We start from the raw sequence: 24,222 nt of genomic DNA, 5'->3' as shown, positions 1-24,222 counted from the left end.
AGGAGAAATTAACTCTCAAGTAATAGAGTTTTCTTTTATGATATGTCATAATAGAAAAAGCACAGGTGTATTTGTAATTGAATTATAATGGGACATTACAGCTACCCACCAGGGAATCAAGTATTTAAATGCATTCATAATTACAATCCAGCAATGTAATGTATTCTAATTTAGAGTATATTACATTGCTGGATTGTAATCATGAATGCATTTAAATACTTGATACTTGCAGAACTTAGAATTTATAAGTGAAGGCTGTTCTGCACAATGATTACTTTTATTAATCATTGTGTTAACAATAACTTGTATTACTCATTGTGTACTGTATGATATGTTATGATATGATATTCCTTTATTCGTCCCACAGTGGGGACATTTCAAAAATCTTATAAAAATCTTACAAAAATGTATATTTGTATGTTGATCATTTTCCACGTTGATTAAATCCGATTTTAAATCCAGGATGTTTCCTCGTAACCGAGTGTTGCTACAAGGCGAGTCCATCTTCCCCCTCGTTTTAACATGGAACCTGCCTCTACAGTGCGACACGCAATCACACGTGCGTTTATAACAGATTCCTCTGCTGCCGCTCACGCTATCGTACGCATGCGCGCTGGTCGTCGTGTCATCATCACCATCCCAGAGGTGGTCCAGTCTGTGTGGTGGTACCCGGAGCTGCTGGAGGATCAACGTGTGGCCATTGTCAGGAGCGAGGACACCCCGGCCGGGATACACTAACTCTCCGCCGAACCGAGCCGCCACCGGAAAAAGCCGAACACCTCAACACCGCCTCGGTGAGTGGACGCGTGCGTGGCGGTCGAGACAAAGAGGCTGCTGTTGAATTCAACACCTCTTTTTGTTTCCGCTCACATCTCGATGTGCTTAACTTGCGCTGTGTGACTAGCTCAAGTTGTTAATTAGCTAGCTCCGCGTCACCATCCCGTTGTCGTTTATTATTTCCTTTAACCACGACAGGGCGTTACGTTACATGCTTCACAGCCAGCTCCATTAGGGCACCTTTCAACCGGCGTGGTTTCATTCACCGTGGCGTGGTCCTGCCGCTGTTTCTACATTCACAAGGGAAGAAAGTGAGGCTGGACCGTCCGCATCTAAGCGCACGGTGCCGCGCGGTTTGACAGCCCCGTGGGCTGCGGGTCGCTCCGCTGGGTCGGCACGCAGCCAGAAGCAGCAGGAGAGCTCACCCGGTGGCTTCTACCTCACTGACGTGTTGTATACGCACAAGAGCTGAACGACTTCAACAAGCTGGCTCTCTTGAAGGTCAGCGCTCGCACGAGAGCCACACGCGCTGCTTCTCGTGCAGTCGTCATTGTCAGCTTGTTGTCTACTCTTGTGGCCACGGCATATTTACAACAAAGTGAGCGACTGTCATGTGATTTCCCATGTGTGTGTGTGTGGTGGCCTGAAGAGCGAGCACAAGAGCTGGATTCATGCTCACGTCCACCCTGCTTTCCAAAGTTCCCTTTGGTGAGTGCATGCATGGCCCCTGAATCTCCCTTCTCTGGAGGACTTGACGTTGAATATTCCTCACTTGGGGTTTGAAAACTTGATTTATATTAGTCAGATCTAAGTGGATTATGCAATGGATTAGGGATTTTAAAAGTTTCCATTACTGCTGCTCCAGAACAAACATATCCAGTTGTGTTTTTGTGTTGCACTTTCCCACCCAGGACATGTACTGACACCCAAGTGTGACTATGCACATAAGCATACATTCACCAATGATGACCTGTTGCTTTCATAGATGAATACTGTTGTGGGTGATTGTTGCCAGGTATCTACTGCAGAGAGTAGTGGATTACATGGGTAGTGTTTTGATGTTGTAGGGCCATCATTTACAGAGTAGAGAGTTGGTTGGTGGATTTCTGATTAAATTTAAGAGATTTTGCATACAATCAACCTATTAGATGAGGAAGGAAGTGTGGGAAAGATTAATAGGAAAAGTCCCTAGGAGAACCAGATGTGTGGCGAGCTTTGGCCTGAAGTGGTTAGTTTCTGCTGGGCCCCATTCATTCATTCATTGGTAGGCTTTTTAATCCCAAAGTGAACCATCCACATTTCACCATTTTACATAATTTTTTATTTGTTTTTTTGTTTTTTTACTTGACAGAGTGGTTGCATAATAGACTTAAACCATCTGTTGCTGGAAGGGTCCGGTTTACATGCTTTCCAAAATCTGAAAAATGAAGTGTAATTGATACATTGTTGGGAATACCTGAATACAAATGACCTTTAACCTTTCAAACCCATTTCCTTAGTCGACTAATACTGATAAAATATTGTCAAAATAGAAGTGTTGTATAAGTTTTAGCCCTGACCTAAAAAATTCAATTGTATGTCAATGTGCATGCACATGCATAAGCTGTTGGTTCCACAAGTTCTGCACGTGAACACGAGGAAACAATAAATATGTTCAACAAAGTTTCCTCTAGCGAGTTTCTGCATGTGTGCGTGTGCATGTCCAGGCCAGGCACAAGTAGTTGAGGCCGGGCAAATCGCACATTTGAGCGAGCAAGGGTGTATGACTGTTTTGTTCACGCATTTGGAGTAACCTCAGGAGTGCGGAAGTGTTTCAGAGAAGGATGGGGCAACATTGAAGTTAGTTCATGCCTGGGAGGCTAAGATGGCCATTTGTAATAATAAGCTAATAAGTATTTCGCAACCATTCAGCTGAAGAGAACAAATGTATAATGCTTGGTTATAGGACTCAAATTATGTATCTACTTATTGGAGGCTCAGTGTGCTAAGCAGGCTTCGTTATGTTCTCATGATCATATAAGATGATTATTTAATTATTTGTGTGATTAGAGTTTAGAGATATGTCATGCTGACATGTTAAAGAAATCGCAGAGTCATGACTAGTGTTACGTTTCACTCACTCATTCAGGAAAGAAATGTTAATAACCCCTACCTTCCTTTCCTTCCCAGTCATCACAGGTTTTCTAAGACTATTTTGTCTTTTGTGACAGCAGGCCAGAAAACATCGTAATAATTTTTGTGTCACAGTACTTGTCCTGGAGTTGAACCCTGTAATTATTAGGCTATAGTCAGTTATCCCAGAAAAAGTCAAACCAAAATACACACAGAAATAGGATTTTTCACATATTAGTTATAACATTTCCACAATACTGAAGATATAATTGGTTGTTTAGGGCATTTCAGTTAACTCCAGACCCTCAACACAGTTTGGTGAAGGGAGCATTTGTTAATGCAGAATGAATGGCCTCTTTGATAACTCATTCAAGAGTTGTCCTGCTTTTCTGACACACACACACGCATACACACACACACACACACACACACACACACACACACACACACACACACACACACACACACACACACACACACACACACACACACACACACACCTAACTAACAGAGCACTGGGATCTCAGAGGAGAAGGAGAGACCCATTGGTGAAGTCCAGGCCATAAACTGAACATCACATTCCCTCTCTGTCTTTCTTACACTTGATTGGGTTGCTTTCTGCGTCGGATATATAAAACTCTGAATGTATTACGACGATAGTGGCAGAAAGTGGCAGACTTATAACGTGCAAATAAAGCATTTCTAGGGGGCGATCGTTTAGATTTTTGTTGGCTGTGACGAGCAGATTATAACAGCTGTAGCTAATTAAGCAAACGATGGCTTGATTGGTTGGTTGAAGTCTCTCCTCCTTGTCTGACTTTTTAAAGATTCCAGTTAACTTGTTGAACCCTTTGGAAGGAATCCTAAGTCTGCACTTCATGTCCCAGACACATACAGTATCAGCACCCTTATCTGTTGTGCAGCGGACAACATGGAAATAAAGAAATGGCAACGGGCCTCATTTCCAATGACTCAGGTGGGCTGACGTCACTATCACTTCTTTACATGTCGGCCAATAAAAAAAAGCACTATGGTCGGTCTTGCCAGGCGAGTTTTGCATGACTCCTAGACAGAATTGGGGCATTAAAATGGATGACACTGGATCAACCATCTGAGATGGAGGAGTGGTGGGCGTTTCAATAGTGATGACCTGTCAAGTCAAGTCAAGTCAAGTCTTTTATTGTCAGATACACAGAATGACACAGGGTCAGACTGGGCACTGAAATTCTTAGGACAAGGCACCACACAACAACTACCATAGCCTAACATAATATAACATAACATAACATGACATACACACTGTACAAGAACTCTGAACATAATACTAACATATATACATATAATACACATAATAACTAGACTACAGACAAATGGGAGTAGCAGGAAGTGAAAGCAGGTAGTGCAATAGAAAGTGTAAGTGTAAGTACAAGGCTGAAAGTGACAGTGTATGTAAAGTGACGAGTGTAAAGTGTCGAGTGCAAAAGTGTCGATCGTGTGTCAGTGTCCATTGAGCAGCCTGATGGCTCTCGGGTATTGTTGCTTTTTAAGTTGGAATAATGTTTGACATGTCCTTTATTATTGGTTATTTGGTTGCACGGAAGTGTTGACAGTGGAAGTGGTTTTATGACACATTCTTTTTAAATTCTGATTGACATCAAGGAGAAGCCAGGATGCCGGCTAGTTAGTGTCACTATCACCACAGAACACATGCACTTCCTGTCGCAGGCGTTATCGATAGACAGGAAACATGAAAGCCTTTATCTAAGTTTGAACAAAACCTTAGATCAATACAGGCACAAATTCATTAATATTTGGTCCCAAGTCTTTCTTTGAGACCCAATTTGATAGCTCTTATTCTGCATCATGGCCGGATGTCAGTTGTTGTCTTCCTGATACATTCTGGCACATATAAATGCAAAAAGGCCATGCACATATGAAAAGTGAAATAAATGTCGGTATGGTTGTGTGTGTGTGTGTTTGGCCTATAACCTTGTGTGAACTGATAGGAAGACACGTGACTGTGCGTGATCAGGCCGCTTACACAGCAGTGACGTTGCTTTTTCAAGGCACTTTGAGCACACTGCTTTTGAGCCGCAGCGAAAAGAGGAACTGGAATATTGCTGCAATTATTAGTATCCTGTGTTTGTTTCTCCATTTGTTCAACCGAGGGCCGCCAAGTCTTTGCCAGTCATAGCCCCTGGATGGCTTTTTATTACACCTCATTTACTCTCTGAGGATGTCATAATTTAAAGACCTTAGTGGTTGAGTATGACATTTAGTTGGATGCAATCATGGCCCTCCAAGATTTTATGACTGATCAGTTGCTTTTGTTGTTTTTGAGAGGACCAGAATATGATTTCCAATCTGACGTATATGTCTTTGTTAGATCACTAATATTAACATTAACATTTACTGCTGAATGAATACACAAAGTCATGCTCGCACTCTCACAGGCGGTCTGTTTAGATGTCCATGGTGGTGCTGTCGTTTGATTCTGCACAGGATCCAACCAGACGGGCCAGATGAGAGAGAAGTTGTTTCATTGTCTGTGCTGTGTGTCAACTGTCACAAATAGCAGAGACAGGGAACGAGGAAGTGGAACTACTTGTGCATCATCGGATGTGCTAACTATTTGTTTGTTTACGTCGTCATTCGTTTGTTGGTCCTAAGTAGGGCTGCACAATATTAAAACAAATTAACAATAATAATAATTGCAATATTCTGTTTTTCTATGAGATAAAAAAATACAGGAATAGTCACCCTACATTTTGTAGCCTTCTTTAAATTTAAATTTATCAATCTGGTGCACTTTGAGAGCAACATTAAGAGGCTAGTTAGTTATACAAGTGTGTGCTAAAGCACAACAGTATGTAAACAATTACATCATAAACACATTGTCTGTTTGGATATAACTAGTGATGACACAGCAACAAAGTCACACCCACAAGGCATGGTTAACGAGGCATGCTCTTTGTTTCAGGTGGGTTGGTTGCGTTGCTGACATTGCTGCAGAGCCAGTCCGCCCAGTGTGCCAGGAGCCCTGTCCCTCTTTGCAGGGCTCATTAGGTCTGGGGCCCTGTAAAGAGGCCCCAGACCTTCATCATTCATGGGCCTTTCCAAGCAGACCTATAGCCGGTGTGCGGATATGTTTTATTAGTTTGGACCTTTTGATACTCCCAGCTCCGTAATTAAAGGCCCAGTGTGTATGATTTAGTGGCATCCAGTGGTGTGTTGCAGATTTAAAACACTAAATACCCCTGAGCTCACCCCTCTCTGTTCAAGCATGTTGGAGAACCACAGTGGCCTTCAGTAGGGAGAGAGAGATCTGTAGGATTGTATTACTAACTAGGAGCAAATCTTATTAACACTCTGCTTTTCTACACAACTAAAATAAAAAATAAAAAACATATATATATATATATACTGTATATATATATAAGTTAAAAACAAATCAATTCAGAACAGGATTAGCATTGAACTGCACGTTCACATCTCTTATTAAAAACACTGTTATTCTTAAAGTTTTGGTGCTAATACAGGGTACTGCGATACTTTTATAGTATTGGTATACTCTGCAACACTGCTAGCTATATGATATAAAAAATTAAAAACTAATGTAAAGTATTATTTTTTAATGCAAGTAAACAATGGACAGTTAAAACCAGAGGCTTCCTTTCGGGCATTGTGGCACAGAGAGTCCAGTAAACCAGTAATGTCCCCCATCTGCTCAGCTCATGAGAGCTGTGCTCCACATGATGGAACTCTGCACAGTGCAGATCAACGGGCCCAAGAAGAAGCCCAAGCTTTTGTGTGGTAACTCTCACACACGAGTGACACCACACAACTTACTTAGTTGTTTGTATGTTTGTGAGTGAGTGGAATCAAAAAGTGTGTCAGTCAATGAATTCCCCACACTCAAAGAAATGACTCATTGGATGAACTCAATTAAATTGTTGGCAGGTTTTCCATCCAATAATTTGATGCAACTCCAACTCAAATTTAGCACATCAGTGCAATAAAATGTAATTAAGTTAGTCCAACTCATTTGTATCAAATACATCTAAAATAAAATAACGATATTCATTAAATTAAATTAATTTGTGTTTGTCCAACTCAAAATATAAACTAACTAACTCCACACAGAAGGAAGGCCCCGACTGGGAATTGAACCCAAGGCCCTCTGGCTGTGAGGCTACAGTGCTAGCCACTACACCACCGTACAGCCCTGAAAGTGTAAACCTCATGTAAACAACTCATTTTCAGCTGGCGCATGCGCAAAGGGTAGTCCTCAATGAAACACATTTATTTTGAGTTGATATGCACACCATCTAACCTAAATAAATCTAATAAATGAAAGTATTCATACATTTTGTGTTACACCCATTAAATATAAATATCTATTTTTGTAATTGATTTATTTAAATGTATCAAACAATATTTAAATGTGTCACCTCTAAGAAGGGCTTGAATCGTTTTTTTGAGTGCAGTCTATATTTGGACCTCCTCCAGTCTCCTCCAGTTCTCAATTCCCAACTATCATTATGAAGCGTTTTCCTCACAGCCCTGGATTGCTGCTGCATTGCTGCTTGACAGAATCATAACGGTGACAAAAATAAAGCAGACTGTTCACACATGGATTGCCTGCCTCAAGCAAATGTTCGGATTACCTTTTTGCATTCAATTATCTTGAGCGGCACAGTTCTGACTGAGACACCATTTTCCACCACATTTCTCAAACACACAGTCTCTGTGCAGACGGAAGGAAAACAAAACAATGAGCTTGAACCTGCATTGAGGGTTGAGAGGTTGGTTATTATTCTCAGTGGGTCACTACTGAACGTCCTTAATGTCAAACAGACCAGTGATTCAATCTGGATAATAAAGACACCCTTGGTGTACGTACTGGCATCGACTGAAGCTGCCTGAGAGGCAGGAAATAACTGAAAGCATCAAGAGAGAATGTAATCTAAAACATGTGTGGCTTTTTTATAAAACACATTTGTCTCACTATGTTTGAACAGCTTTTCTCTTCACTGGAGACAAATATACTGACCTGTTAGAGGAGGATAGGTTAAGTTGTTGTATGTGTTTCTTCATGTGGGCGTTTAGTTATGGAGCGTTAGCATATGTGCCAGCTCTTGTAGTTGGTACCAAACGTTCTTATTTGTGGTGAGGAGACAACAAATAGGGAGCAGAAAGAAGTGAAAGACACAAGGTTGACGTTCATGTGATGAGCATCATCTGTCACATGCTCTGTGAACCACAGAGCTGAAGTAACCAGGTCATACAGTTACGGGCTGACTGTGTGATCATTGGCAGAGCAGGGTTGTTTACAGCATGACGTCGGGCTAAATGCCATGTAGGGGAACAAGACGTCGGGCCGTTCATTAGTTATGACTATATTAGTCAGTCCTGGCGCAGTATTTAAGGACCTCTTGATATGTGACCAAGTTCCTTTTTTCTCTCTCTATATTTCCCTTTATGACAGCATTACTCAGCTTGTCTTTAAATATAGTATCACCAATCAGATTTAGTGTCAAGTCTCTGTGGATTTCAGATTTGTGATCCAGATACCATTTAAGGTAAATGGCCCAAACGGTAGCAGAGTTGATATGAGAGCCGATCCTGAAATAGCTCGGTGTTCTGCGGCCTAAATGGGAAACGAGGACATCTAAATGGATGCATTCATTGAGGAAGCCCACGGAGTTTTTATATTACATGACGCTTTTATCCAAAGCGACTGACAATACGTGCAAAGTTGGTGTACAGATGCCACAGCGCTATGGAAAATATGCACTCCTCACCTAGAATCCATATCCATAAACTGCAAGCCATTTTATTCACCGCGGGAGTTTTCCTCCTTTATTCTTGTCGGTGTCTACATACCACCTCAAGCCTGCGTTAGCGAGGCGCTACGGCACCTCGCTGACCAGATAACCAGCACGGAGAGAAAACACCCAGACTCTCTTCTGATTATCCTTGGGGATTTCAACCAAGCAAAACTCAGCCGCGAACTCCCGAAATACAGGCAGCACATTAAGTGTCCCACCAGGGACAAAAACACACTCGACCACTATTACACAATACTGAAGAACAGATACCGCTCTGTTTCCCGTGCAGCTTTGGGACTCTCTGATCACTGCCTGGTTCATCTCCTCCCAAGCTACAGGCAGAAACTTAAATCTGCAAAGCCTGTGGTGAAAACTGTGAGGAAATGGACCAGCAGTGAAGCTGGAGCTACAGGCCTGCTTTGACTGCACTGACTGGAGTGTCTTTGAGGCTGCATCCACATCACTTGACGAACTCACTGAAACTGTGACGTCATATATCAGTTTTTGTGAAGACATGTGTGTACCCACCAAAACGTACTGCATCTTTAATAACAATAAACCGTGGTTCACAGCAGGGCTCAGGCGGCTTCGTCAAGACAAAGAGGAGGCCTTCATGAGTGGGGACAGGATCCTGTACAACCAGGCCAGAAACACATTGACTAAGGAGATCAGAGTAGCAAAGAGAAGCTACTCTGAAAAGCTGAAAAACAGGTTTTCAGCTAACGACCCTGCGTCAGTGTGGAGAGGCCTGCGGACATCACCAACTATAGAAATCCTCCCCCACTCCATGGAGAGCCCTCAACTGGCTGACGATCTGAATGTGTTTTACTGCAGGTTTGATCACCCCACATTCACACCCCTCACCCGCTCCAACTCAGACCTCACACAGTCATCTGCATCCCCTGTTATCACCTCCCCTCCCCCTGACCCCCCGGCACTGACGGTCTGTGAAGAGGATGTGCCGGCTCTTTCAGAGACAGAAGACGAGGAAGGCAGCAGGCCCAGACAGTGTGTCACCCTCCTGTCTGAAAGCCTGCGCTGATCAGCTGGCCCCCATCTTCACACAGATCTTGAACAGATCTCTGGAGCTGTGTGAAGTCCCCTCCTGCTTCAAACGCTCCACCATCATCCCGGTTCCCAAAACATCCTCCATCACTGGACTGAATGACTACAGGCCCGTCGCCCTGACGTCTGTGGTCATGAAGTCCTTGAACTGGTATTGACCCATCTGAAGGGCATCACAGGCCCCCTGCTGGACCCTCTGCAGTTTGCCTACCGGGCAAACAGGTCAGTGGATGATGCAGTCAACATGGGGCTGCACTACATCCTGCAACACCTTGACTCCCCAGGGACCGATGCAAGGATGCTGTTCGTGGACTTCAGCTCAGCGTTCAACACCATCATCCCAGAAGTCCTCCTCACCAAACTCACCCAGCTCACTGTGCCTGCCTCCACCTGTCAGTGGATTACTAACTTCCTGATGGACAGGAAGCAGCAGGTGAGGCTGGGAGAAACAATATCCAGCACCCGGTCAGTCAACACTGGTGCACCTCAGGGATGCGTGCTCTCCCCACTGCTCTTCTCCCTCTACACCAACGACTGCACCTCAGGAGACCCATCTGTTCAACTCCTAAAATTTGCAGACGACACATCAGTCATCGGCCTCATCCGTGATGATGCCGAGTCTGCATATAGGCGGGAAGTTGAGCAGCTGGTCCTGTGGTGCGGTCGCAACAACCTAGAGCTGAACATGCTTAAGACTGTGGAGATGACAGTGGACTTCAGGAGGAGCCCCCCAGCACTGCCCCCCCTCACCATACTCAATAACACTGTGTTGGCTGTGGAATCCTTCAGGTTTCTGGGATCCACAATCTCCCGGAACCTGAAGTGGGAACCTAATGTCAAGAAAATCATCAAGAAGGCCCAGCAGAGGTTGTACTTCCTGCGCCAGCTTAGGAAGTACAACCTGCCTCAGGAGCTGCTGGTCACGTTTTACACCGCAGTTATAGAGTCTGTTCTGTGCACCTCAATCACTGTCTGGTTTGGATCGGCCACCAAACTAGATCAGAACAGACTCCAACGGACAGTCAGGTCTGCAGAGAAGATCATCGGTGCCAACCTGCCCACCATCCAAGACCTGTACACCTCCAGAGTCTGGAAACGGGCAGGAAAAATCACTGCAGACTCCTCCCACCCCGGACACAAACTATTCAAACTCCTCCCCTCTGGTAGACGCTACAGATCACTGCTCGCGAAAACCTCGAGACACAAAAACAGTTTCTTCCCCCTCGCCGTCTCACTACTAAACAATAACCCACTGTAGCATATATATTTATCCCTTCTCTTCTCGCACTCTCCACTTCTTCTTGTATATACTTAAGTCACTTTACTTCTTAGACCGTTGCACTGTTTTGCACTGTTTGTTCTGTTCTGCACTACTTGTTTTGTTTGTTCTGTGTTGTAATGTACATTTTGTGTAAGCACAGAGACACTTTACCAAGATAAATTCCTTGTTGTGCAAACTACTTTGGGGGCGGCTGTAGCTCAGTGAGGTAAGAGGGCCGTCCTGCAACCTCAAGGTTGTGGGTTCGATCCCCGCTCTTCCCATTATAGTTGCAAGTCGAAGTGACCTTGAGCAAGGCACTGAACCCCCAGTTGCTTCCCGGGCGCATCACTGCAGCCCACTGCTCCTTAATAACTAAGGATGGGTTAAATGCAGAGAACTAATTTCCCCTTGGGGATTAATAAAAGTGTATATTAATTATTATTATATTACTTGGCCAATAAAACTGATTCTGATTCTGATTCTGATTCAATGATGAGTTCAAACTCAGAACAACAAGAATAAAGAAAGTAACATTTCTTCAAGAGAGCCAAACTACAAATATACCATAAGTAATACCATAAGTAATACTATAAGCAATACTATAAGTAATACTATAAGTAATACCATAAGTAATAATATAAGTAATACCATAAGTAATACCAAAAGTAATATCATAAGTAATACCATAAGTAATACTATAAGTAATACCATAAGTAATACCAAAAGTAATATCATAAGTAATACCATAAGTAATACTATAAGTAATACCATAAGTAATACCATAAGTAATACCATAACTAGAGCGGGCACTCGGTAGAGCGCATACCTTCGCATATCACAAGATTGGGCATTGAATTATGAAAATGTTGGCATTAGTTGCATGCCAATTGGATATAAATTGACCGTGCTATGGTAAAAAGAAGATTTTGACCTTTTCATGACCTTGACCTTGACATTTGACCCGATCGATCCCAAAATCTAATCAAATGGTCCCTGGATAATAACCAATCATCTCACCAAATTTCATGCGATTCAAGAAGATGTTGACCTTTTTATGACATTGACCTTTGACCCGATCGATCCCAAAATATAATCAAATGGTCCCCGGATAATAACCAATCATCCCACCAAATTTCATGCGATTCGGTTTAAAACTTTTTGAGTTATGCGAGGAACACGCATACAAATAATTAAATAAATACACGGCGATCAAAACATAACCTTCCGCATTTTCAATGCGAAGGTAATAAATCTGGTGGTTTTGACAAAACAAGACATTTAAAGATGTCACTTTAGGCTTTCGGAAATTGTGATGGATTTATTCCACTTCTGGGGATCAGGAGGATGTATTCCAGATGCTGGCTCCCTGTCTCACTGTCGTGGCGTCTTTAACGTTACCAAAACAGCACTGGTGCATACATTGTTTTTTAAATGGGGGCAATGGAGACACATTTAGAAAATCGATTTTAAGTTCCTACTTCTGGTCCGAAGGCATACATCATGCTTTTGTCTTGACAAAAAGTAAACATGTCACGATGTTGTCTGGACAAAACGCTCCGGGATTGTTTTGCTTTCGCTTTGAACTGCTGTGATCATTTCCACTTTGCAGAGCTCACAGAGCGCCATGTTGTTGGGCCCCTTCCACACTTTAGGTTCTTTAGCTGCAGCTTGTCCCCCAGGGCAATGCATGCTCTGACCAGGCGTGGCCATTCTTGCAACACGATGTAAATGAAGGTATTTGTCGACACATTGCCCCTCCCCCCCTGTGGTTTAGTGTGCCTGAACTGGTTGAAATGGCAACAGACACTCAGTGCGGTTACATGCAATCGAATTATTGGCTTAGTCGGACTGAAATCGAATTATCCGTTTCATGTAAACACCTTAACCCTGGATAGCTCGGTCCGATCCAGTTGATATCGATTGAACTGGACTTTGCGTCTTTGCGCTCGAGATCCGCCCTCCCTCCATGCGATAAATTAAATTCTCTGTGCTTCTCTCCGTTATCAACTCAGCTTGCATTCGCTGTACTCCTATTAACACCATGGAAGAATAGCAGAGGATGTATGCTCTCTGTTCGCCATCTTTCTTGTTGTTGGTGGGAAATGGCTGTGTTGTAATGAAAACAGCGCCACCTATCGTCGGATATGACATGCTTTCGGCCAATGATTCGAATTACTCACTGCCATGTATATTGGGATAACAGCAGATCCCCCAAAAGATAGCATAGTCCGACTAAAGCAAGATTCGAATTATACCATCATGTAAACGCACTGAGTGTGATCGAAGGATGTTTCACCAGCTCCAAACTACATCAGGGGAAATCAGTATTTGACACCAAAGTTGTCATCTTTCTGTCCTGTTCAAGAAGATAAATGTGCCAGCTGCTTAACTTCTGCTGCTCCGTTGGCATGTGGCCTGGCAGAGATGCTCTTTCTCACCATGGCAGCGCTTGGAAAAGGTATTACAAACATAAATATTTTGCTCCCCTCCCTTCTTATTTTTCCTTGTGCAGCTTTCCCCGCTCTTCACTTCTGTCCTCCCTCTCTCTTTCCTACATATTTCATTTTGCAGCAAATCAGATAAAAATGCTAAGAAGCAGGAAGGGATGAACCATGTGCTTGTCTCTTTAAACTCCGTACACCTATTCCATCTAGACTACATGTAGATTACTTCTATGTTGATTTTGACCAGCTCTGTTTCTCCAACAGGTTGAAGTCCTGGTCTCTGTGCACCTGGGCCGGCTTGTTCTTCCCCTGATCTTCTTCGTCGTGAGCAGACATGCCTCCAGCGCCTGAGGTGTACACCCCACCTGAAGGTGGCTGGGGCTGGGCGGTGGTACTGGGGGCCTTCATCTCCATCGGCTTCTCCTACGCCTTCCCCAAGTCCATCACGGTGTTTTTCAAGGAAATAGAGGTCATCTTCGATGCCACGCCGAGTCAAGTGTCCTGGATCTCCTCCATCATGCTGGCTGTCATGTATGCCGGAGGTAAGTGATGTGTGTGTGTGTGTGTGTGTTTGTGTGTCAAAACATTTGAGACTCAGATATTTCGGTTTCGAAGGATGAAATACGTATTCTGAACCCTAGTTTATTTAAATTTTATTTAAGCAGGGGTTCATTTTTAAGTCTTGATTTGTCGAGATTTTCCGCTGCATTTCAATGTGGCAAATAATCAATATCACTGACCGTGCAGGCGTGCGTGCATACTTAACACTGATCAACAGTAACAAATGTGTGAGGAATGTCTTCTTTCAAATGTGTAAACAAAAGCTCTAAAGAGCGCTGAGTAGATGGACAGAGTATAATGTAGGCCTGTTACAATAATCATGTTATCGACTTCTTATCCTACGGTAGATGGACATGAACGTGATCATTTTGTGACCTTGACGTTGCCCGTTGTGTTTATGTGCGTGTTTGTTGACATCAAAATGTTGCTAACCTTACCCAATGATTACTGACAAGCAAGGAAGCTCGGAGGAATAAGTCCACATGGACTTGGTTTTCAAGCTGCGCTCCAGAGTAGGAACTGAGAGAGGAGAGCTCATTCACATGAACACGATGGTATGTCGACTTGGTTTGAAAACGGTGGCAATGGAAAGTGGCAATCTCACTTATAGCTTCAGTGAGTGAAGTTACTTTGCACTTTGTATTATCAGAGGTCCGGACCATTGCTGTCGTGTATTGTCAGTATGCTGCCTGTCAACGAAAGAATAACTCGTAAATAAATACAAATATTTGTAATGTGACAAACAAAATGCACTCAAATAACTATTACACATTCATCATTGAAAGGGTGTACTTGTATGATTACAATAGTATATGACATTACATCAGTTGTATGACATAGACTTAGATGAACATTTAAAGCAATTATTAACGTGATAATATAGTTATTGTGTCAGGCCGAGCATCCTGATGTTTCTGCACTAGCAACGTTTTATTGTGCGTCTAGTGGTTGCGTTACACTTTCTCAATGGCTCGCGCCCTCATTTTTATCTTCATTTTTGAATAATAATAAGAAAGAAGCATATTTAGAGATGGAGTGTGTAATTTTATCCAATAATTCTTCTGAAAAATTCAGCAAATATTTCCTCACAAATATTTGGTTACTGCGATCTCTTCTCAGCCTTCTTTTTTCCCTCTGCTTGTGTTTTCTCTCATTCAGTCACAGCTTGAATAACACTCACTGTTGAAGGGAGCAACGGGGACAATGTGAGAAATAGATATTCTGGAATGATGTAAAAAGAAATCATTAAATTAGTGTGTCAGCTTCACTCAGCTGAGGCTGAAAGGAATATTTGTTTTGCATGTGTGGTGTGGTCATAAACTGTTAAGTATTCAAAAATCCCCTGGTGCTGAACCGAAGAAAATGTCCGGAGTCGAAAAGTTCTAATAAAATTTATTTAATAAAAAGTATTACCAATCGTTGATAATAACTAATAACTGTTCAGATACAGAGTATAACTCAGCTGAGGGAGCATGAATCACTGCATCCACAGACCGCCAAAGCAGTTAACTGTCTAACAGAAGTCAAGCTCACTAAATCTAATCCTCAACTGAGGGCTTCTCACAGGATCAACGGCCTACATGCAGCTAACCTGCATGCAGTGCATCTCTGCCGTCATCCAAAGGTCAAAGGCCTTGTCTCTCTGGTCAACATCTGATTTAAACCTCCCGGGCGTCCCGGCCCCAGGGGAGATATCCACTTCTCATTGGTTAACCTGTCTAGGTAAAACATTAGTCCTAATCCACTCATTGGCTGAGCAGTCTGTCCGTCGGTGTTGAAAGCGTGTCCACGCCCCTTGACACTTGAAGTCATCTGTCCCTCTTCCTCTGCGTCGTTCTGTCCCCTCTCTGAATGGCATCGCAGGGGTCCTCAGGATGCCTCTCAGTCTGCTACTCAGTCTCTCCGAGCCAGGTGTGAACTTCCTTTCCTGGCCCCAATTCGCATGAATGGGGTCTCTCCATGTCGGGGGAAGGGGATCCCTTGCTGCAAGTGATCTGTTTCTTGTCACACAGAAAGATTCATCTTACCAGTTACAGTAATCCATTAAATAATAATCCACAGACATTTACCAAACAATATTGTAAATTATTAAACAATAACACACATTCCATAACAACATGCATGAAGTTATGGTATATTAGTAAATCCTAATTTACATATTGCTCTAGTAAATTGTCTAATTCAACAAAACCAAAAGCTATTACTGTTGTATTATTGTTGAAATGGAAACGGATGAGTGGGAGAGCACTGACTTGGAGTTCTGCAGAAATCTGATGTTTGCTTGTCATCTGGGCCGGAGAGTACAGACACAATATGCTAAAGTCAGCAAAAATAGTGACGTTTATGAAGTCATTCGAGGTCAACTGGAAGAGAAGAGATGTGTGCAGTCAAATTGAATTTATTATCTGGTCCTCTTGAATTTGTGCAATGTAAAACAAAACCAGACTAAATAGAAACGGACTAAAAGTATCAAGTTCCCTCTGATTAGGATTAGCCAAATGGACGATGCGCCGCCAGAGAAATATCGAGTTGTGCCTTTTTGCCACTCAGCATGTCTCCATGTTTCCCGAGTGTCTTCTCATGTTATTGCAGCAGATCTCTGATTAGTGGTTAACATTCTTCTTTCATCAATTTTATGATAGATTATTCCCAACCCGTCGACTTTATCCTGGCTTTGTCCTTCCAAGGTTTAGGGCTGATTTAAACAGTTGATGGCGAGTTGATCCCTTTTCAACCCAGGCAATACCAGGGCTCCATATGAAATGGTGCATCAAAATTAGACACCAAGTGATGCATTTTCATCAAGTATTAGTTTTTTGTACTAATAGTTAGCGGTAATGCCTGAATGACTGGTTATAACGACATTAACTCAGAAGAAGAAAGAAGCGAAACGAAGAAGGCTGCTGCCTGTGTGAGAGCACGGAGCTAACGTGTGAACGGGAGCGCACAGAGCAGCAGGATTAAGTGACAACATCCGGTTTTGCAAAGTTAGCGGAAAGAACCACGTGAAACAACATCCGTTTATCAAAATAAGATGTCGACAAATCATACACGAACATATAAAAGTAAACAATGAACTCATGTATCTTTATAGATCATTTCTGAGATTTAGCTTAAATTATGCTAACATTAAAACATTTTTACTGGACCAAGGAAGAGTTTATAAAAATTAGTCAGTCTCTTGTATGTTAAGAAAAGTCCTGTAAATAGATTTCCCCAAGAGTTCCAGGAAATGAATAATGCAGATGTGTTCCATACATATCTGAAATCCCCTACAATAGCAATCAAACAATTTTAATGTATCAATTAGGACATTTTTCAAAGTAAAAGTCCTAAATGTTTAAAGAAATCGGTAATTTCTTTAATGTTTGAGTTGCTTTATATATGTATTTCCTCAGTCCTAGGCAATAATGCTACACAAAAATTACAGAGTTGCGGGTGGAGATTTTAACCTGTTATAATGGTAGGGGAAACACTGGAGTTGATAAGCGTGTCTTCTTGTCTGATCAATACACAACTGTGAGGTGCGTGAATGGACAGAGTGGCCAGCTGCTGATCACTCACTCAATAGCTCGACCTGCATGAACAGACGGTGCGCGCATAGCGCGCCAAAATTTTTTTTGGGGAGCACCGAAGACCCATTTTGACCCAGGAAAAACCCTGTGTGCGCCCCTAAATGTTCTGCTTGCGCCCCTAACATTTTAAGTTAGGGGCTACTGTGCTCCTAGTAAAAAAAGTTAGTCTGGAGCCCTGAATACTAATATGAAATATCAAAATGAACACCAGCATTGATGTTTTCATCATATCACAGACACAAATCACATGTTTATGCGTGTACTACCTCTTACTGACTCTTTTATTTGCACTTCTGTAATAACAGCCGTTTCATTTCCATGTTAAGGGAGGATTTAGGAAAAGCAGAAAGTCTAGTTTCAGATCAGGTTTCTCTCTCTCTGTCTCTTGACACAGGGCGAGTTCCCTCCTAATTCAAATGCACTCTTTCTCCCTCCCCCCAGGGTATTTGATAACCAGTAAAAAACCATCATCTCGTTTGCTCTCTCAGTCTCGGTTTATATCTAAAAATGGTATCTGTTCCTTCCACTCCGCTCGTTCATCCTCTTCAGAGCTGCGTGCCAGCCCGCCGTAGGTTTAGGCATTTAGGAGAGGAAACTGCAGAGGGGAAACTGAGGGGAGGAGTCAGATTGTGTAACAGGAGCCAGACGTTGAAGTCGTTTCTTTTTGTCCTTTTTTTCTTCTTTTTTCTTTCACCGTTTCAAAAACCAGCCAGATCAGCAGTTACTGACGTCATGAAGTAAGTAGGACGTTTTTAAGTATTAGGGCGTGAATGGCCATAACCATATGACTCACTAGTTACATGAGGCAGTGCACGTACACACACTGACTTCCACAAATAAACACACACATATTAGTTTATTGTGGCTGGAAGACTAATAGTGTGAATCAGTTAAACATGCACATTATGCTCTGCACGAAGGAAGAGTGGGATTATTTCACCTCCCTTATTTGTTTATTAGTTTCAAGGCATGAGACGTGCTTAAAAATAAAGGAGTTTCATCATTCTCATGTGGCAACATCGTCACTTCTTTTTTTAATGGCCCATTACTTGCTACTATTTTGTCTAACCGTCATGGCTTTGAGGGTGTGGTGGGATTAAAAACAAAGACTGGACACAACCTGATTCATACCTGCAAACTTGTCACCTTTCGGTCAAATTCACCGGTTTGAAATCAAAATAGGTCATCCAAGTGAATCGTGTAGATCCGAAGAGTTTTTGTTTTGGGGTAGGGGGGGGGGGGGGTCAACTGGCCAGACGGCGTTTATGAGAATGCAGTGAGACACGGAAAACATGTGAAGTGGTGCTCTTCGCAATAAAACTTCTTTGATGGGACGTGTCGCGTCTCAGCCAATCAGCGTTAAGATGTCGACAGCGTTTGGGAAGTTAGGTTAGCTTGAATGTCAGCCCGCTACATCTGCTGCTGTCACGCTGCACGGTGTAGCGATGCTAACAAAGTATCCGTACGTTAAACACGATATGATTCAGCATATTTTTTGTATCAATACTTCATTAAAAGAGCGATCAGAGCGCACGCGCTGCTCCGTGTCGAGCTGTCTGCACGCATTGCGCTGCGCACACAGCGAGTGACGTCAAGTGGCGGAGCTTTTGCGACTTAAAGTCTTCAGCTTTAAAAAAAGAAGAAGAAAAAGATGATTCCAGAAGTGAAATGTTTCAGTTCTTTGTCTCCAAGGCAGACAGTCTGTAAAGTTATGTAACTCTACAGCTGCTCATCCTGATGAACTCTGTATCATCTGGTCAGATACAGACTAAAGGCCTCATAGTGGATGATCAATGCTATGATGGAACCATGTAGTTTCATTAATGTCTGGCTGTATTAATACTAATAATACTGCCATTTGTTAAGTGTTGAAAAAGTTGGTAAAAAGTGAACCATACAGATGTTTTATTTATTATTATTATAGATAAATATACCAGTATCGTATTTATGGTATCATATTGTTTTTATGGTATTGTATCGAATTCTGGTATCATGATATTTATGGCAGGTATCGTATAGAAGTTATAATGTTAGTGACAGCCAGGTAGAGGCAGAACAGACTCGGGGAACAGAGTCATGGCTCAGCAGAGCTCACGAGTCCTTGTTGTTCAGGCCAAAGAAAGGGAAGTTGGTTTATGAATGACTTAAACCATATGATATATAATGACAACGCATATTTTTTATTACAATCATTATATCATTAATAATATTTCTACTTTATAGATTTTGTTGTCAAACTACCAAAGTTCAGCTAAAAATATTATTAGATTAATCAATTAGTTGCTTAAGAGAAGAAAAAAAAGAAAAAAATTGTTGATAATAATTTCACTTTAAATAATTAAAAAGACATTTTATGGTTCCAGCTTCTTACATTTGAAGATGTGCTGCTTTTCCATTTTTCCTAATTTGAATGATTTTTAAATAGTGTTATACTTGTTTTCGCCAGTAGGGGGCAGTAGCGGGTTTTGCCATGACTGGTGCCGCAATTATTGTCTGAAACAAACAAGTTAGACCAGCGTAACACAGACAGTGACGCAGCTGTTGATGTGAGTCTCTTGGTGTTTACAGGTGAGAAACGTACATACGCACCATATATATATTAATGTTATGTTCGCTCGCTTTTATATTTTGACAGTTATTAACTGAAGAAGTTAAAGTGAATACAGTTAATTAAGATGAGCGCCGTTTAGCTAGCAACACTGGTCTGCTGGCCTGAGAATTACATTGTTCCATGAACGATTAGATAGTTACATGTTGTGTCCCGTGACAGATATAAACAGTAGTATGCACACACATAAGTACATATATACATACACAACATGTACATGCATATACAGTTTAAACAGGTTTCCTGGTGGAAGTCACTTCTTGTCGGTGCCTTCGATCTCCGTGACCTTGTCCGTCACCATGGAAACGTTGTCACATGACATGTAAGGACTCTGGTTCTGTGCTTTGAAGTCGCTAGTGACGTCACGGAGCACCGAACCAGAGTCTGTATATAGAAGTGATTTCCAGCAGGAATTCAGTCTGTGAATCTCACAGAAACCCCTCCACCCCTTCTCCATTCAGCCACTTCCCGGGGTGTGGGCCTCTGATGCGACATCACAGACAGGGTGGGTGGGAAGGTTTATTATATATTATTATTGGATAAAAGAGGAACAAAAGGAATTAATTTCTAAAACAATTTAGAAATTAAAAAAGTGTTCAAGTGCACAAAATTCAGGAAGTTACTTAATTTGTAGAATAGTGTAACGTGGGACTTGTTAACCTGTGATTGTCGCTCAAGTCGGCCGTAGAGATCTCTCTGAATGGGCCTCGCTCCTATTCACACCTGGGCCCATGCAAAATAAATATTACTGAATATTTCAAGGTGTGGCGGCCATCTTACCGGGTTCACCATCATCTTTCAAGGTGTTGTAACTATTCTATTAATATATATATATATATATATATGTATATGTACACACAGACTATTATATTCTTATTAGAAGGGTTTGTGGGCACTGACTAAGCCAGAGCAGAGCCCCCCCCCCCCCGTTGTCACCTTTTTCACCCCTCATGAGTTTGCAGGTATGCTCACTGATTGTGAGTGCTGATATTTGACTTCTCTTATGATCTGTGGGATTTCTTAGTTCTTGTACTTTGTTCTTTTGGAGAGCAAACAAGCCGCTGCCCGAAGAAAGAGTGTGTTTGCGAGTGTTTAAATGTGTGCATAGGTGCACATCAGCTCGTTTTAATACAATACAGGCTTGGGATTACAGGAGAGTGATATGATTTAGCATGAGAAGGAGAGTTGAGATTTAAGCCGATTTAGCAAAAGAATGAAAAAAATACTATGAAGTTCAATTATTGTCGAGGCTCCGCTTCCCTGAGCACATATAAACCACTCAGTAGCCACTTCATGGTACAGCGGTACAATCCTCTAATGCAACCCAGTGCAACTGTGCTGCCATACTTGTATGATGCCATAAAGGTGTTAAAATAAATAGTAACGCTCCGGAACAGTTTCCCTGCCGAACTTGAGATGAACTCAGTGGCAGCATCATACCACTCACTTTACATTACATTACATGCCATTTATTTAGCACTTTTATCCAAAAGCGACTCCAATAGTGCATTTCAACCTAGAGTACAAACCAAGAAACAAGAACACACAGGAAGCACACTCCTCAACTCAGTCGAACCAAAGCACCACAATATAGCCCATCCCAGTGTGCCACTGAAATGCAATCAATTGATTTAATCCAGATATCGAAAAAAAGTGTTTTTTTTTCTCAGGCGGAAGATGTAGAGACTTTCTGCTTGAGTTAAGTATTCTAACTCCTAACCTTCGTGGATGAACTTGGTTATTCGTTTAAAAAAAATAAAACCCCTCAAGTCTTAAGATTTAAATCTCCACACTTTGCTCAGTCAGGAGAAGCACAAACTCAAATTAGATTGGGAAATAGCTCGTCACAGTTGTGGATGTCAGAGTAACGCTGCCTCTTATTTCCGGTGTCATTCCTTTCTGTCACAGAGAGATGGAGGGAGGGGGACAACGGGCCGCTTGTATCATTTCTCTGAGAACACTCGCTGCCCTCTTTGTGCTCCGCCGTGCAGCAACAAAGATTGTCGCTGCTGTCGCTTTGTGGATGTGAGCGAGGAGCGGCGAGTGGATGCAGATTCATTCCTGTCCACTTGTGTCCAGCACAAAGCTCCAAAGCAGCTCAGACTCACGTCGGTGTGCGATGTGTGTCCTGGTGGCGCCTCTGCGCTGGCCTCTTTTATCTCCTGCTGGACTGCAACATGGAAACCCACCAACGCCAAACAAGGCAGCCCACCAGGACGGGCTTTGTGCCGGCGAGTCAGACCCTCGCTGACAGATACAACAGGAACTAGAGAGGTATTCGGGGAATGCGCGAGTGAACGCTCGTGCATCCAGAGCTGCCCCCGGCCACCGTGGTCAGCTGCCAAGTTTCAAGGGCGAAGGCACCGTGGTCCGTGTGAAACCCCCCCCCCCCCTGGTTGTGATGTAACGGATGCCATCTGAGGGCAGAATTGCATTGATATGCGATTGAGTGCATCTTCGGACAAGATTCAAATGTTTTGGGGGTGTTCATCCCTGTTTCCGCTCGCCTAGTTTCCCCATCTTCTTTCGCACAGAATTACGACTGCAATAACGATTGTTTTCATTTTTAGATAATCAACAGATAGTTGTTGTGGTGTAATCATTGTTCTTCTGATTATTGTTTCAAAAGGAAAGTGGTGGAACAAATGCCTGTGTTAATAATAACCTGCAGCAAATCCTCTCATGTGAGTGGCTGGACTAAGAAAATGTTTGGCATATTTAAAAAATAAAACAATTAATTATCAAAAAATAGTTGCTTCAATAGTTGTCTCAGCTCTGCGATGATATTCAGGAGTTCAGCCAGAGGAATGATCCTCTTATTTTGCGTGGGTCCCTGTGATGCGGTGCAGTTGCACACAGAGACGTTACTTTGTCTCCACGTTCAGGCGTCTGATCATGTGACTCGTTCACAGGGAGGCCGGCACACAAGCTGAGCACCTCCTCCTCTCAACTCTTCCTCGTCTCATATTTCCTTCTTTTTCTCTCAATATTTTCTCCTTCTATCCTCTTATTTTCTCGTCTCTTTTTTTCTTCTGTTAATTTCTACTCCTGTCCTCTTTCCTTTTTCTTCTCTGCTTATTATTTTCTCCTCTTGTCCTCTTCTCTTCGACTCTTAAAGCCCGTACACTGGGTCCCTCTTCGTGTTCTGAGTCTTTAAGGCACTGCAGGGCCCCGGGACGATCTCTCTGAGAAGCTTTGCTCTGTGAGCCAGGGAAGCCCCTCGCATCCTCCACTTCTTCTGTTTGATGTTGCAGAACAAAAGCATTTTGTGATGCTGCTTTCATTCGTCATGCTTTAAGTCCCAGGAACAGCCTTCCAGATCAATATATTTATATTTTTAAACATGAAAAAATAAATCTATTTAGTTGCCTTCCTATGTTGTTTTATAATACGTGTGGTTTTAGAGTGTGTGCTTATTCTAATGGCTCTTACTTGTTTTTTTGTTGATAACATTTTATTGGTGACCAATTTGATTTTATTGTTAATTGTATTGCCACAATTTTATAGTTTTGTCAATCGCTTCTTCTAATTTCTTTCTTCTGTTCACTCTTCTCCCCCTTTCTTCCTTCTCTCCTTACTTTTGTATCTCCTCTCCTCTATTACCTCCCACTCTCACATACCTTACACTGCCTGCTCCCTCCTACTCACCCTTTCACCCTTCCCTCTGTTCCTCCTTACTTCCCTCCCCACTTCCCTCCCTTCTTCCTCCACGTAACATCCATGCAACTGCTGCTGTTCCAGAATCGAGTCATAGTCCCTCTTTTGTTTTTGCATAGCACCACCTATTGGTGAAAAGTTGAAGTGGTGAGCTGATGAAATACCATTGTAACTCCGCCAATATGTCTTTATCACTACCTGCATACATGTGCATAGGACTGCAATACATGCTTAATTTATTTATTGATTAATCTGCAGATTAATTGATTCATTGTTCCACTCTACTGAAGCTGTCTTCAAATGTCTCGTTTTGTCAAGTTCAGAATTGTAA

The 24,222-nt window shown here is 42.4% G+C and overlaps 1 protein-coding gene across 1 annotated transcript in view; it reads left to right on the top strand.

Annotated features, from left to right (window-relative positions):
* The first annotated feature begins 553 nt into the window (after positions 1 to 553).
* Positions 554 to 24,222, top strand: part of LOC130199294 (monocarboxylate transporter 1-like) — a 29,353-nt gene continuing 5,684 nt past the window's right edge. The window contains exons 1-2 of the mRNA XM_056422655.1: positions 554 to 794; positions 13,755 to 14,032. Coding sequence (XP_056278630.1) covers positions 13,825 to 14,032 — 208 coding nt within the window. The 5' untranslated portion in view covers positions 554 to 794; positions 13,755 to 13,824. The remainder of the gene's footprint in view (positions 795 to 13,754; positions 14,033 to 24,222) is intronic.

Source organism: Pseudoliparis swirei, chromosome 9 (assembly GCF_029220125.1).
Source record: "Pseudoliparis swirei isolate HS2019 ecotype Mariana Trench chromosome 9, NWPU_hadal_v1, whole genome shotgun sequence".
In the NCBI taxonomy this organism is placed as follows: domain Eukaryota; kingdom Metazoa; phylum Chordata; class Actinopteri; order Perciformes; family Liparidae; genus Pseudoliparis; species Pseudoliparis swirei.
Note: the sequence above shows the minus strand (reverse complement) of the source record. Positions and strands in the feature narration are given on the sequence as shown.